Source organism: Pseudophryne corroboree, chromosome 1 (genome assembly GCF_028390025.1).
Source record: "Pseudophryne corroboree isolate aPseCor3 chromosome 1, aPseCor3.hap2, whole genome shotgun sequence".
In the NCBI taxonomy this organism is placed as follows: Eukaryota; Metazoa; Chordata; class Amphibia; order Anura; family Myobatrachidae; genus Pseudophryne; species Pseudophryne corroboree.
The window spans coordinates 273,953,191-273,968,459 of NC_086444.1; the positions used below are offsets into that span (position 1 = coordinate 273,953,191).

Below are 15,269 nucleotides of genomic sequence, written 5' to 3' on the forward strand. Positions count from 1 at the left end.
AGGGATATCCATGCTTAGGCACAGGTGACATAATTAGTACTTCAGGCAGTTTGATTATGCCATCTGTGCACAAGCAGTGATATCCCTAAAACCTGCACAGTTGGGGTGCCTTGAGGACCGTGTTTGGGAACCACTGGTCTAATGCAATAAATAGTGCAATATATGTACAGGTATAACAAAGTATTTCTTCCCTGAATAGTATATTATTCTCTGGAAGTCTCCAAGAATTTCTTACCCAGTGCTACATAAATATGCATTCAGTCAGTAGAACAAAGATAACATATGGGAGGAGATAATGATCTGGGAGAGAAAACTCACCTAAGAAAGATGCCCCCACAATGACAGCGTTCTTACTGCTTGCCAGTTTCACTACCCTGTTGGCATCTTCAGGAGTTCTTAATGTGAAAACATTATCCAGTTCTTTTCCTTTACAAGTCAGCGTTTTGGGTCTGTGGAGAATTCAACTTGTTACTGCCTGTAATGTCTCTACAGCACAGGTCCAGTGCAGGTGTCTGAGAGCCCCTTATTTATGTTATAAGAAATTATATGAAATCAATATGCACATTTTTTTAAACAAATATTGTTTTTGATTAATACAGATATGCCCACTTACATCTAGCCTCCCTGCACATTCAATAGCCCTTCTAGTCATGCCATGCCTTGGCTTGGTAGTGCCAGGCGTCTTTTCGTGTGACTTTTTCCATTAAAATGCGTCTTACTCTCAAAACGATCCAAATAGGACGCACATGCAGCTTTTGATTAAATTGATATGCGGCATGCCTATATTCTGGGTGCGACTACAGCTGTATCAGCATATAATTTCGTATGCACGTAGCATTTTGTATGCAGATACAGTCGCGGTTGCACAGTATAGGCACACTGCGTATCATTTTAATCAGCAGAGTCTGCTTGTGCATCTTTTGCGCATAGCGGTGCAAACGAAACAAAAAAGACGCCCAACACTAACGGAGTTGCATGGGACCTGTCAGCTCACTCACGCCAGGCATCTCCTGCTACGTGGCATATTGAGGCAAGATGACACATCTGTAACTTGTTAAATGTAAACCACTCATGTGTGAGTCATTTAAGATTGGTATAACTCACTAGGTGACTAGCTGTTGGAAAAACACGGTGCATCATTTCATTAGTCTACATACAATAGCTCAGAACATTATTTAGACATATTAGAATACTGTAAATCAACTCACGTGCTACCAGTGGCGATGAGCAGCTTGTTGTATTCCATTCTAAAGCCGTCCTTAAAAAGAACCATCTTGTTCTTTGTATCCACATTGACAACCTGAAATCATTGTTGTACAATGTGAATTTAAGAGAAGTTTAAAGTACAAGTGAAATTTAACTTACATTAAGGGCCATTTTAATGAATAGGGAAAACTGGTATTTGTCATAGGTGCACCAATAACATTAATACACCAGTATATGTTCATATTAGGTTAACCTACACTTGATCCTAACACACTCTCCAACTAACGACTCATCTCTCTAATCAATTTTGCCTCCAAACTCCTTCAGCATAATAAAAACAACTGCCTTGCCCATTTCAGTCTGGATTCTATCCATTCTCCACTCCACTGAAACTGCCCTTACTAAAGTCAGCAATGACCTCCTTGCTGCCAAATACAAGAAGCACTACTTTCTGCTGCTTTTGACACTGTGGACCACTCTCTCCTCCTGCAAATCTTTCACTGACTACAGTAGGTCTAAGTGATACTGCTCTCTCCTGGCTGTCCTCCTACTTTTCTGACTGATCCTACTCGGCCTCCTCTTATGACTCCAATTCCCCCCACTTTAACTAACAGCAGGTGATCCCCAAGTTTCTGTTCTTGGACCTCTCCTATTCTCCCTCTTTCGGTGATCTTGTAGAGATGTGCCCTGTGTCGCAGTGTACTTGGCGACAAGTGTACTTGGCCAGAGACATCCTCAAAGAAGGTGGTCCAGCAAGCGGACCGAAGACGTCAGAAGGGCCAAGCGAAGAAAGAGTCCTGGTGTTTGCTCTGCGGAAACTACAGGCATGAGCATAACAGTTGTCCCTGGGACGAAGAGTGGAGCTAAGACGAGGTCGATTTCCGGTGTGAAAGCTGTGGAGATCCCCGACATCGGCTCCCAGAGTGTCCATGAACTGAAGACAAGACAGACAGACAGACAGACTACGAGGCCACGGTGAAGCAGCTGACGGAGTCTCGTCAGCAACTTTGGAACCGGGTGTCTGCAGAGCCCTTGTGTGCGCTCTGCGAGGCTAAGGGACATGAGCTTTCCGATTGTCCGTGGAATGAAGACCGGATGATTGCGGATGGTCATGCCCAGAGATGGGAGGAGGAAACCAGAGAAATGGAGCAGAAGAGCCTGCTTGAAGTTAGTTCACAGTAGCCCATTTCAGCCGAAAACCAACGGGTGAAGATCCCTCAGTGAAGGAGGTGGCCAAGGAACCCATCTTGGAGAAGGTGGCAGTGACCCTCCCTTGTTGGAAGTGTCGGCGACCAGGACATTCAGCCAATGAGTGTCCCTGGGAAGATGCCGTGGACCTACTCTGCCCCAAGAAAGCGACCCCAGTAAAGAAGGATCCTTTCCCGTATAAGGCGGAGGTGGACGACTGGGAGGTGAAGAGACCACGCTGCGAGGAAAAGCGTGAAGACCCAGTGACGGGGACATCCGGAATCTCCCCGCGTTGGAACTGTCCACGACCAGGACGTGTGGAACAGGTGTGTCCTGGGTACCAAGAGATGCCAGCGGAAGCAAAGAAGTACGCTGAGGAAGTAAAGATGCCAGCGGAAGAGAAGAAGTACGCTGAGGAAGTAGAGATGCCAGCGGAAGAGAAGAAGTACGCTGAGGAATTAGAGATGCCAGCGGAAGAGACTAAGTACGCTGAGGAAGAAGATAATCCCCTAGTCCAGGTATCGGTGGAGGAGGACTCGGACTACTGTGAGATGTCCGCCGACGAATCCCTCCAAGAACAGATGGAGGACGACTCGGGCATCGAGAGTGCCGACGAGTGTGACTGGCAGGATCAGGTGGAGTCATGCTCCCAGTTGATTGCCTTCCGTGAAGAGGAGGAGATTGTCCTGGAGCAAGAATACCTGCCGGAAGTGCCGAGTTGGACGGACGTACGGGGAGAGGATTGTGATGCCGTGGGAGGACCCGTTCCAGAGGAAGACATGGGACCTTTGGAGATGCCCCACGAGGAAATGCGACAGATGGTGGTTGTTGCCCGGGAGGAAACGGATGCCCCGGAGGATTCCACTGTTAGGTGGTGGTGGGTACCACACCCTGAAGACAGGGACGATGCCCCAGATGATATGGGAGGCCAAGAATGGGTGACTGTTGCCCCCGTGGAAGAAGATTCCCCTTGGTGGCCTACGTCGAGTGACCGTAAAGAGATGCCACTCACCCAGAGGATCCCCTGATTGAGGTCAGGAGGTACGAAGAAGAGGGAGCCAGCAGAGGAAGGATGTGGGGTCACAGTCTGTCCGGGTTGGGCCCTTGAACGCACCCTCGCCGGGAGGACCTTGGAATTCCCTGACCCGCGGATAATGGACTTCGTGAGGACCTTTGTAGGGACTACAAAGGAAAAAGGGGGGGAATGTAGAGATGTGCCCTGTGTCGCAGGGCACATCAGAAAGACAGCGGCGGGTGTCTGGTGCAGGGATCGGTTGTTTCCCTACACCAGACTTACAGCAGCGACGGGGAGCGCAGCGCCGCTTCAAACTTGGCGCCGTTTTGGCCGCCAATTGGAAGCGCCAGCAGCGGGATTTTAAATCCGGCACCGTCCGCGAGCCAATCGCGGCTCGTGGGGCGCCGGCCAATCAGAGATGGGTGCGACGAGCCAATCAGCACGCGGCGAGCCAATCGGCGCTCGCCGCGTAATAGGCCCAGCCCCCGACGTGTGACGTCAGATGCCGGGCGGGAGGCAAAGCTAGAAGAAGCCGCGCCGAAGAGCGGTGAAGTTCCGGGCGGCGCCAGGAAGAAGAGGACGTCGCGTCGGGAGGTCCTGAGGCCGTGGAAGAGGCCAGAATACACCAGGCTCCGGGAAGATGATGTCCAGCAGCGGCTGGACACAGAGAGGCGATGGCGGCGCCACTGGCCAGGACGGGCCAGTGGCAGAAGAGCCCATCCAGGCCTGAGGAGGCTGCAGTGGTGGGAAGCAATAGAGCGATGCAGTTCCCCACTGCAGCCTTCTCTACCGCAGGTGGGCCCTTCTAAGGTGCCCCCCCTCCTTCTGTCCTCCCTAGACCACCGGGTGATCGGGCACTAGGCCCGTGGCCACATGTAGTCGGGCCCCCGGCCAGTGGCGCAAGATAGGCGGGCATTAGGCCCGTGGGCAAGTACAGGCAATAGGCCTGTGGGGCATTAGAAGGCATTAGGCCCTAGTTTAGTTTGGCGGCCGCTAGGGATATAAGGTGACCCTGGGCACTAGGTCCAGGTCACCCAAGGGGCGACAAGTTAGGCGGGCGCTAGGCCCGTGGGTGATGTCAGGCCTCCGGCCTGTGTGCAATTAGTTGCGCTAGGCCCAGTAAGTGAGTGCCCCCCCCCCCCAGGTGAATAAAGGTGGCACTGGGCACTAGGTCCAGGTCACCCCGAGGTGGATAAGTAGGCAGGCCCGCTAAGGAGGTGGGCAGGCTGTACGGCGCCCACCCCCCCAGCGGCAGGTAGGGATTTAAAGGAACAGCACCGTTGAATCTTGCACTGTGTATTGTGATGTATGTTGTTACCGTGCAGGGCAAAGTGTTTGTTTTAAAGTTTGTGCATAGTTTATGTTGCACCACCCACACAAGCTAGTTTGAGGGCTCTGTTCATGTAGCTAGTGTAGCGGACGCACACTAGGATAGTTCTTGGCCCTGCACGGCTGTTTTCTATTTACCTCCTTACAGGGACCTGTAAGTGGAGAAGATCGGAGTGCAAGACTTGTGACGGTGAGTAACATCTGTCCGTGTGTTCCTTTTGCGTGTGTTTGTCCCTATCTGTCTCCCTTCCTTCAGGGCGAACGGTGAAACTTGCACGCCGGTGCAAGGTCGAATTTACACCTGGTGCGAGAGTACCGATAGGTGAAATTCGGGCTCTGAGGCCGTGTGCCCAGGATGACCTTCACCTAGCCCGAAAGCTCCTTTTCCTGTTTCGGAGGGCGTTTCGGTCCACAGTTAGGAGGAACGGCACTCAGCAATCTCTTTCCTCCTAGGTCATCGTGTCCGGGTCCGACTGAAGATTTCCAGGGCCATTGAAGGTTCCGGTACCTGAAGGTGAGAGAGTGCGGCGCCTGGTAAGTGGTGAATCTAGACCTGCACGGCAGCAGGCACTACACCGCACCGCCACCCTCTCACAATCTCATTAGCTTTTTTTTACCTCCACCATAATCTCTATGCTGATGATACTCAGATCTACCTTTCCTCTCCAGACCTCCTCCCCTCTCTTCCCAATCGTATCTCCTACTATCTCTTCCTGGATGTCCCAGCGCTTTATCATCTTCCCATTCTCCCGTATATCCTCACCTCCCACAATTTCATTATCTATTGAGAGGACAACCATTTCCTCTAGCCCCCAAGTGCACTGTCTTGGAGTTGCCCTTGACTGCTCCTTTTCCTTCAAACCACACATTCAGTACCTCTCTCAGGTACTAAAGTGTCCATCTCAAAAATATTTAAAGATCAGACCTTTTCTCAGCCTGGATGCTGCGAAGACCCTCATACCCTTACTGATCATCTCCAGATTGGACTACTGTAACTTCCTCCTATATGGACTCCTTGACTCCCAGCTTTCTCCACTCCACTCTGTTCTCAATGATGCGGTCTGGTTCATTTTCCTCTCCAAACGTACTACATCTGTCTCCCCTCTCCTACAAGCCCTACATTGACTCCCCTTCAGAACCCTTATCAAGCTTCTCACACCCAATCCTCTCCCATTTACAGTACATCCCTGACATTGGGGTATATTCAATAACTGTCGGAAGCTGCCCTCTTGACGGAAAGACGGCAGTTTCCGACAGTTTTAGGTCAGAAGGGGTTCCGACCTATTCATTACAGCCCCATTTATTCCGACAAGTCTTTAAAAAAAGTCGGATTGTGATGAGTTAATTGAGAGCAGGAGAGCAGGAGAGCAGCGGGGAGAGCAGGGACCCAGCGGCAGCGGCCACCCGGCTCCAGCAAGCGACATCCCACTTGCTGGAGCCGGGTGGACGCTGCCGTGAGCCTTCGCTGCTGCAGCCGCTGCTCCCCCGTCTCCTCTCCCGTCCGCTCCGTCTCCTCCGCTGCTGACCTCCCCCCGGCGCCACAGACGTCACCTGCTGCCGGCTCCCGGTGCCCGGCGCCGATGACATCACTTCCTCCAGGCGGCCGGCTCCGCTGACAGCTCCCCACGCTGCTGACAGCAGCAGCAGGACACGGGAGCGGCCAAATCCGACAGTCGGATTTGGCCGCTCTTTTGAATAGGGGTTGTCGGGTCCATTCCGACAACTGCATGTCGGAATGGACCCGACTCTTATTGAATATACCCTATTACCTCTCTTCACACTCCTGCCCTCCCTCTTCCTCCACAAATAAATGCCGCCACTCCTGCCAACTAATTACTTCTTCCCACTCCCACCTCCAAAACTTTGCACGTGCTGGACCCTACCTCTAGAATTCCCTCTATCAGATTCCCCACCTCTCTACAAAACATCAAACGGGCTCTCAATACCCACTTCTTTATCAGCGCTCCATCCATCTCTCATGTTAAACTACTGCCCTATGACCACTGTCCATCCCATCTGTGTCACCCCTTAAACCAAGTACTTGTCTTGCATTGTCTTGTACTGTAAGCCACTGTTTTCTTGTTTTGCTCAATTATGTACTTTGTTAGGAGCTGCAAAAACCTTGTGGTGCCATATAAATAAAGGATAATAATAATAATAATAATAATAATAATAATAATAACAACTGCTGTTCTAGAAAGAGGTAAATATCTCATCCCGTTTTCATTAAAAAAAAATTGTGCTTCTCCCAGTGAGCAGGCAGACACAGACATGTAAAGAGACACTGGTCGGGTTGTTTTCTTTAGAGAGATTCATTTATCATTTTTAGATAATTTTATTACTGAATAGGAAAATATTTGACCTAATCAAAAAGTCTTACCTGGGTTTCAGTCAGAACCTCAATGTCATATGTATGGAAGAATTCCTTGGATCGTAGCAAAATCTGTTCTGCCTGAGAATCCATTGACTGCAATTAAAATCAATCAAAGAAGTTCTGCATTACTTTAAGACACACCACTAACATGGTCAACCAAAACTTTTTAAACATTACATCAATTCACAATACCCTGCAGGATACACAGTAGGAATACAGTATGCTTAAACTGCAAATACATACTTTGCTTAATTTGGATCGATCATACGGCAGATACTTCTCAGACGTACACATTACAATCCTGTCTGAAAATCCCTCCTGTCTTAATGTTTCCGCACACACTAAGCCAGCTGGTCCTGAAATAAAGTAAGTATTTATAAAACATGTAATCTAGTGTTATTATTGACAAGTAATGTTCTGTACTGGATAGCTTTTACCTGCTCCAATTATGAGAATATTAGTAATGGCTGTACTATAATTACTGAGCGTTAGACACTTCGCCATAACTTTGGTCCGTCTTTGTGACTGTAAAGCCTGTAAAGAGAAAAAAAAACCATGAATACAGATTTACTCCTGACACAGAAATGGGAAGACTCCAGTGAGATTAATGAATGCGATAATGGCAAACACGGTGTTAAAAATACGTATTGGGGGGGGGGGGGGGGGTAGGTAATCACTTTCTGTACTAATTATGATAATTAAGCATATGAATTCACAGCAAATCAGTAACATGACTGGGGACTGCAAGCACAAGTGCCCCTGCCTCAGCATTAACACCGATATGCTGAGTACAGGGGACAATACTGCAGAATGAATGACTACCTGGCAGCAGAAGATGGGTATAAAAGCATAAACAGGTCTGTGCTAGCAGTGGTGCCGAAAGAGGGGTGATACAAATTACCTGGGCCCAGGTCTAATGGAGGGGCCCAGTGGGGGCATCAGAGAGGAAGCCCGTCCACCAGTAGGCAGCATAAGAAAATCTGTTTTGTCTGATGAATAGCAGAGGAGCCGAGTCTCCTGGGAAGACAGAGCAGCAATGCATACTGCAGGAGGTAAATGTTGGCTGGGTAGACACGGGCTGGGGAAGGCTGAGAGACACAAGGGGAAGGCTGAGAGACACAAGGGAAAGGCTGAGAGGCACATGGGGAAGGCTGAGAAGCACATGGGGAAGGCTGAGAAGCACATGGGGAAGGCTGAGAAGCACAAGGGGAATCTATGAGACACAAGGGAAAGGCTATGAGACACAAGGGAAAGGCTGAGAGGCACAAGGGGAAGGTTGAGAGGCACATAGGGAAGGTTAAGAGGTACATTAGGAAGGCTGAGAGGCACAAGGGGAAAGCTATGAGACACAAGGGGAAGGCTGAGAGGCACAAGGGAAGGCTGAGAGGCACAAGGAGAAGGCTAAGAGACACAAGGGGAAGGCTAAGAGACACAAGGGGAAGGCTGAGAGGCACAAGGGGAAGGTTGAGTGGCACAAGGGGAAGGTTGTGAGGCACAAGGGGAAGGTTGAGAGGCACATGGGGAAGGTTAAGAGGCACATAGGGAAGGCTGAGAGGCACAAGGGGAAAGCTATGAGACACAAGGGAAAGGCTTAGAGGCACATGGAGAAGGCTGAGAGACACAAGGAGAAGGCTGAGAGACACAAGGAGAAGGCTAAGAGACACAAGTGGAAGGCTGAGAGGCACAAGGGGAAGGTTGAGAGGCACAAGGGGAAGGCTGAGAAGCACAATGGGAAGGTTAAGAGGCACTCTACAGTGAATAGTTTATCATCACCACTACAGCAGTGCTCACCAACACCCTGTGCCAGCAGGAGAAGTGAGAAGAGCTGCCCAGACGCTCTGGGCAGCTCTACACACAGCAAGGTGTGTACCTGAAGTATCCTTTGGACACTCCAAGCAGCACTGAAGCTGCACTACTGGCTGCAGGGTGTAGTTTCAGACACACTGAGAGTAATGTGGGGCAGCGATGGTGTCACCCCGAGGACCCTGTGCTCTGGGTGACAGTGCCACTCATACACAGTTCCCTGCGGCCCTGTTCATCATTCACATCAGTCTCTGCCCCACTGGAGCTTACAGTGTAACATCCTCACCAATGAACACACAATAGGGTCCATTTTGTCAGCTGCAAATTAACACTCCACTATTGAAGTGTGGGAGAAAACCTGGGTACCAGGAGAAAACCCACATGACTGCAGAGAGAACATACACACTCAGACACACAGATACAGGCATATTTAATTTCAGGTTCAATTAATGGCTAATTGCAGGGGCACTATTCCTCATTGAGTTTCTGCGTGGTAATGCCCGATTTTAGGCGCAGGAAAAAGGCTAACTGAATAGCCTTTGATTGCGCCGCACAATAATTAGCCAACAATATGCCTGATAGTCTCCTGGTCAGAACCAAACCCATGTCTCCATTACTGTGAGGCAGCAATGCTAACCACACCTATACCAAACCATTGCTGTGTCCTGGGCAAACAACTAATGGGTGTCATCATGTCACATATATGCTGCCACAGTGCCAACAGAGATTACCATTCATCCTGCATGTCTGTATGACAGTGTGTCACATAGGCATGCAAGACAGTGAGCGGCGCCCCAGAATGGATGGGGAGAGCAGCTATATGCTATCATGCTAGCACCCTATGCTATTATGCACTCCTCCTGGCTGTTGCCAAGCTACACCATAGTTTTTTCATTATTGTTTAAGGTTACACTGCAAATTGTATGAATATTCTAAAAGAGATTACTTGCCTGTTTACTTGCACGAATATATACTCTTTCCTTCTCTATTTTAACCTGTAACAATATATATACAAAAATAACAAATAAAAAAAACGATTAAACATTTCTTAAGGATTTGCTTACATGAATTCAGGATAGAAATGCTGATTGATGATCGCTAGTTATCAAAACCCCCAACTTACATTACAATGTACTGTATGCTGCATTTGCTGTATTAGATTTGAAAACCTGGTATGAAAAAGCATATATATTCACCAGGGGGACACTAAACTAATAAAGATTTCAAGGGGATACGGTTGTTAGGTTGACCCAACTTAGGTCGACAATCATTGGGGCGACCACGATAGGTCAACATGCATTAGGTTGACAGGGTAACTAGGTCGACAGGTCTAAAGGTCGACATGATTTTTTTTTTTTTTTTTGGGGGGGGGGGGGGGGATTTTCCATACTTGATGATCCACGTTGATTCCGATTGCAACGGTAACCTGGCGAGCGAAGAAGACGACATCCAAAAAAATCCAAAAACTCATGTCGACCTTTTCACCTGTCGACCTAGTACAGGTCGACCTAACGACCATGTCGACCGTGTTACCCTGTCGACCTAACGTGTCGACCTATCGTGGTTGACCCAATGGCTATCGACCTAAGTTGAGTCGACCCAACGACCCATACCCATTTCAAGGAATGCAAATTAAAAATGTACATTCTATTGCACTCTGATGTCTGCTCTTAAACTGAAAGTGCTACAGTATAGGAATATTTTTTTACTTACTGAAAGTTAGATCATTAGAAAACACATAGAGCTCATGTTGATATGGGGCCATTTTGTTAATGGGGAAAAAAAAAAAAATAATTCAGACTGCACATGCTCACAAAATGGTGTACTGTGTACATATACATTCTTACCATATTTGGTGCTAGTGCCTCCTTACTCTTATACAGGTGGAACGGAGAGGAAATGAGAGTTCTATCACACATTTGCCTTTCTGTAGCCAATTGCAGGAGCCTGAAAGCTGGTGCAAATAGATGCCTATGATGAGAACTATTGCCATCAGTAGCAAAGCCTCTTCCGATTGATTGGTTGATTGCAAAATCACAGCTGATGCTGATAGGGGCCTTCTTCAGTGCTCATACACATATTATATGATTGTTTTTTGTTTTTGGCTAATTTCATATGCGAGAAGGAATATTCTATCTGCTCTACTAGAGATGTTTTTTCTTTAAATGTAAATAAAACCAAGACTGTATTTATAGCTATCAAAACAAGTGGAAAAATATTTTTTCTTGTGCTTATGATCTGATTGGGTGTATAGGTGCATACACACTAGGTGGTACTGTAAACAATATATCACCCATTTTTACTCTCCTGAGCGATATTGTTTACAATATACAGGCCGGCTGCAGCATGACGTCGTTGTGTGATATTGCACAGTGTGTATGCACTATGTCGGCGGCCCGGGAGGGGACATACTATGCGATATTGCTCATGGAGCGTATAGCATAGTGTGTACTAACCCTAAGTGTATCTGGGTGTGTGATGTAAATCTGGCGCTTGACAAACTAACATATCAGCATATGGGAGTAAATACGCTATTATTATTCTCAGTGATATCTGCAGCACTTGGCGGATAGCTAAATATACTGTAGTATATGAAGCTAAACAGAGCAGCAACAATGGAAATGTTACAGGGAATAAAAGGGGGTGGCTCTACACTGTCAGTAGGTGAGACTTTGCAGTGACATATCCCCTCTGTCCACTATGCACATTTTCAGCAAGGGCGCCTTTGCAGGGCAGCTCTGAAGATTTGGAAGTGGGTGCAGATCTGAAAATGCCATAAGCAGACAATCAGGTGTACCTGAGCACATAAATATGCTTTTCAGGTCTACACTATTTGCAGTTCACAAATGACCCTGATTGATCCAACTTGTTTTTGATGGGCTTCTAAAAGCTATTATTTATGAACAGAGACAATACAGTGTAACAGGTTTTGTCTTGGACTAGTTTATAGAACTGAAACTGAAGAATGCTATCCGTACCGTAGATTGGGTGGGGAGCTAGTAGAGTTTGTCTGTTTGTCTCTTACTGGGGGAGATGTACTAAGCCTGAAAAGTGATAAATATCACTGTCATAAAGTACCAGCCAATCGGCTCCTAACTGCCATGTCCCAGGCTGTGTTTGAAAAATGACAGTTAGGAGCCGATTGGCTGGTACTTTATCACAGTGATATTTATCACTTTTCAAGCTTAGTACATCTGGCCCTCTGTATTCAAAGCGCAATTGCTGTCCATTAATAAACCACCATTGGTATCTTTAACATAGGTAAAAAAGTATTTGCACACTTGACTAGGTATTAAAAACATAATAGACAATTCTAATAAGCTGTTTCTGCCACTTCAAAAAGCCACAGATCAATGGCACTCTGACACATGGCATCCCAACTAAAACAATGACCCCTGACTAAAGAGTAATGTCTATAGCCATGAGCCCTGATTTAAGCCACTGAACACAAATAATAGAATTTATGTCTGTCATGCCACTATATTGGTGAGCAGTAGGATACATAATTAGTATATGATCAGAGAACAATTTTAAACAAAAAAAGATGTTTTTAACTACTATTTGGAGGGGGGGGGGGGGAGTAATTCCCCAATTTCCTCATAGCGTCTATATTTCTCATACATCCCATAGGGCGGGATGTACTAAGGGAAAAATGCGGTAAAACACCCGCCGGTTTTTCGCCGCCCAGGGTATCGCCATCTCTGGATGGCGATACCCTATAGAAGCATATGGGCTTCTTATCGTTGGCCCACCGCCTCCACCGCAGACGCCTCCCCCTTCCCGGCATACCTTCCTCCAGGCAGCCCTGGTCCCGGAAGGAGCCTGCTGCCTTGTTCCCGGCAGTTGAGGAGATGGAGAGCCCACGGAGGTGATGGAGACCCCACACCACCTTACAGGTATCGCGGGGGGCCTCCATCACCACATTGCGATGTTGATCGCATATGTTAGTACAGATGCAATCAACATCACTGCGAGGGGCGGCAATGTATGTTAATACATCCCGCCCATAATATGAATACCATTCTAGCTGTTTGGCAAGTAAGCATGATACCCACTTTTAGATGTTAATTCCAATACAAAGCAACACAATTATTATCACTAAAGCAGAGCACATCCCAGCTAACCTTTCTTTATTTGTTTTATGAAACACATTGTGCAAAATATACCTGAAATTTTGGCAGACCATCTAACCCTGGAAAATCTTCTATATCACCAGTTGCAATATTAAAGCATGCCCCGTGCCATGGGCAACGCACTCGACCTCGAGATAGCACCCCTGTTTGGTTGACAAACAAAATAATCCTATGAGTGACATCAATCTAGAGGAGGTCACAGGTATCTGGACAGTACTGTATATAGAGGAGTGATAATTGGAAATGAAAGAAGTGAAGGATGGAAAACCTACTGCCCACCCTCCTCCTTCTAGAAGGAAATACTGCGTTAACCCCATACAAGATGCATTCAATACTTATTAGTTCATTGGGAGAGCCTATGATGCAAATTTCACAACCCTAGTGACTTCCCAGGGACTTGGCTTGTAGGTAACAAAGGTGATATCTTGAATCATCACAATGTCATTAGTTTGCTCAATTTTACATTACACCTTCATAAATTCATAATGTATCTTCTAAATGGGGGCAATTTCCATAAATAATAAAGCACCCATGCTTACTTCGAAGTGTCATGTATCATTCATAATAACCTGGCCTCTGACTTTACTAGACCCCACTGACATTCATAGTCGTTCCAAGTGAAAATGGCCTCCTGCACTGTATATAGAAATTAAAAAGCTACAACTGGGACTATTCTTTGTTAAAATGGATGTAAGTGTAAATTTATCACACGACACAGCTCTTTATATTTACAATGAAGTGTGTTACGCCAAGTCTTTATATTCAATTTGCTCCAACTGTATGGCAAGACTGAATGTGTTCTAGTGTCATTTTCCATAAAGATCAGGAATAGGACACTAAACATAAGAATTGATAGAGGGGGAAATAAGGGGGATTTAGAGGGTTAACAACTAAAGATAATAAGCAGTAGACAAATTGATGTACAGAAGAAACAGTAAAAGGAAATGATAATGGTAACTGCTTCTTGGCCAACTGTTTATTCATTCTCCAAATCGAGTGGTAAACAAAGTTCAGATGAAAATGTTAGCAATAGTATAATATAGTATGATGAGCCACAGAATAGACATAACGGCATTAGAAAAGGTGATAAGAGGGTATTAAGGAATATGCAGTCTATGTGTACCACCAACAAAAACGTGGAGACATTGAGAATACAGAGTATTACTCAAATCCAAACCTTTCACTAGTGGCGCCCCATAATGAGGGCATTTGTGTCCCATTGCATAGTATTCTCCATTCTGCTTAATTAGCAAAGCTTTACCACATCCCAAGTCAACCTCCCGCATCCTAGTGATAAACATAAACAAAATAATTAGCTTAGCAAACCAAAAATTATCTTTGCAAATAATAAAGTACATTTAATGCTTCAATGCTAAAGGGTTGCACATTAATATTTAACTTCAGTATTACTTGTAGAGGTTTACAGGCCTATTTATTAACATATTTAGATAAAGCTGAATGTCAACTATCACTGCAATTTATCAATAATATATCTTGTGATACTGTCCAGGAGCACTAAGAGCTAACTTAGCAACTCACTATGCCAGTCCCCAGGAAAATGGCCATGCATGATCCAGCTTGCTGGTTCACGCATGTACAGAATAAATTAAAGATTGCAGAGAAACAAATATTTAAAAAGAGCAAAAAAAATCAACTTTTTAATATGCCCCATATGTTTATTTAAAGAAATATTTTTTTTTATTGAATCTCTTCTATTATTGCCATCCTGAGATGGCGTTAACAGTTAAAAAACAGCAGTAATTCCACAGCCGGACCCTTGTCTAAAAGCCAAATATTTTGCCTGGGAGGGTCTACCCTTTAATAGATAGGAAGAGGTCCTATCGGGTGCTTTTTGTCAGAGATAAGTATTTTATCCATTTGATAAATAGACCTGTTAGCCACTCATTCAAGTTTAGCAACAGTTAAAATAATAATAATAATAATAATAATAATAATACAGCTACTACTAAGTAAAATAAACAAAGACTAATCATAGTGTTTGTAATTATATGGAAATTACTAACTTGAGAGATGGCACTAATTGGTGAAGGTGCACTAACTGTAAAGCAACTGGGCAGCCATATTGTGCTACCAGCTATGGAATTTTCAGCAAGACAAGTAAGAGAAGTTATATTAACAAACGGAAGAGAAGAAAGACCCTTTTGTGGCGCACTCATTAAGAAGAAGAAATCTATTTGTGTTGTTATTAATGATTAAAACG

The 15,269-nt window shown here is 45.9% G+C and overlaps 1 protein-coding gene across 4 annotated transcripts in view; it reads right to left on the minus strand.

The window, feature by feature from the left end:
• AIFM3 (apoptosis inducing factor mitochondria associated 3) overlaps window positions 1-15,269 on the minus strand; it is a 194,116-nt gene that overhangs the window by 50,741 nt on the left and 128,106 nt on the right. For all 4 annotated transcript variants that reach the window (XM_063964266.1, XM_063964268.1, XM_063964267.1 and 1 more), the window contains exons 4-11: window positions 14,226-14,335; window positions 13,082-13,191; window positions 9,866-9,910; window positions 7,550-7,646; window positions 7,356-7,468; window positions 7,119-7,205; window positions 1,209-1,300; window positions 319-449 (exon numbers count right to left, since the gene is read on the minus strand). In XM_063964266.1, coding sequence (XP_063820336.1) covers window positions 319-449; window positions 1,209-1,300; window positions 7,119-7,205; window positions 7,356-7,468; window positions 7,550-7,646; window positions 9,866-9,910; window positions 13,082-13,191; window positions 14,226-14,335 — 785 coding nt within the window. The remainder of the gene's footprint in view (window positions 1-318; window positions 450-1,208; window positions 1,301-7,118; window positions 7,206-7,355; window positions 7,469-7,549; window positions 7,647-9,865; window positions 9,911-13,081; window positions 13,192-14,225; window positions 14,336-15,269) is intronic.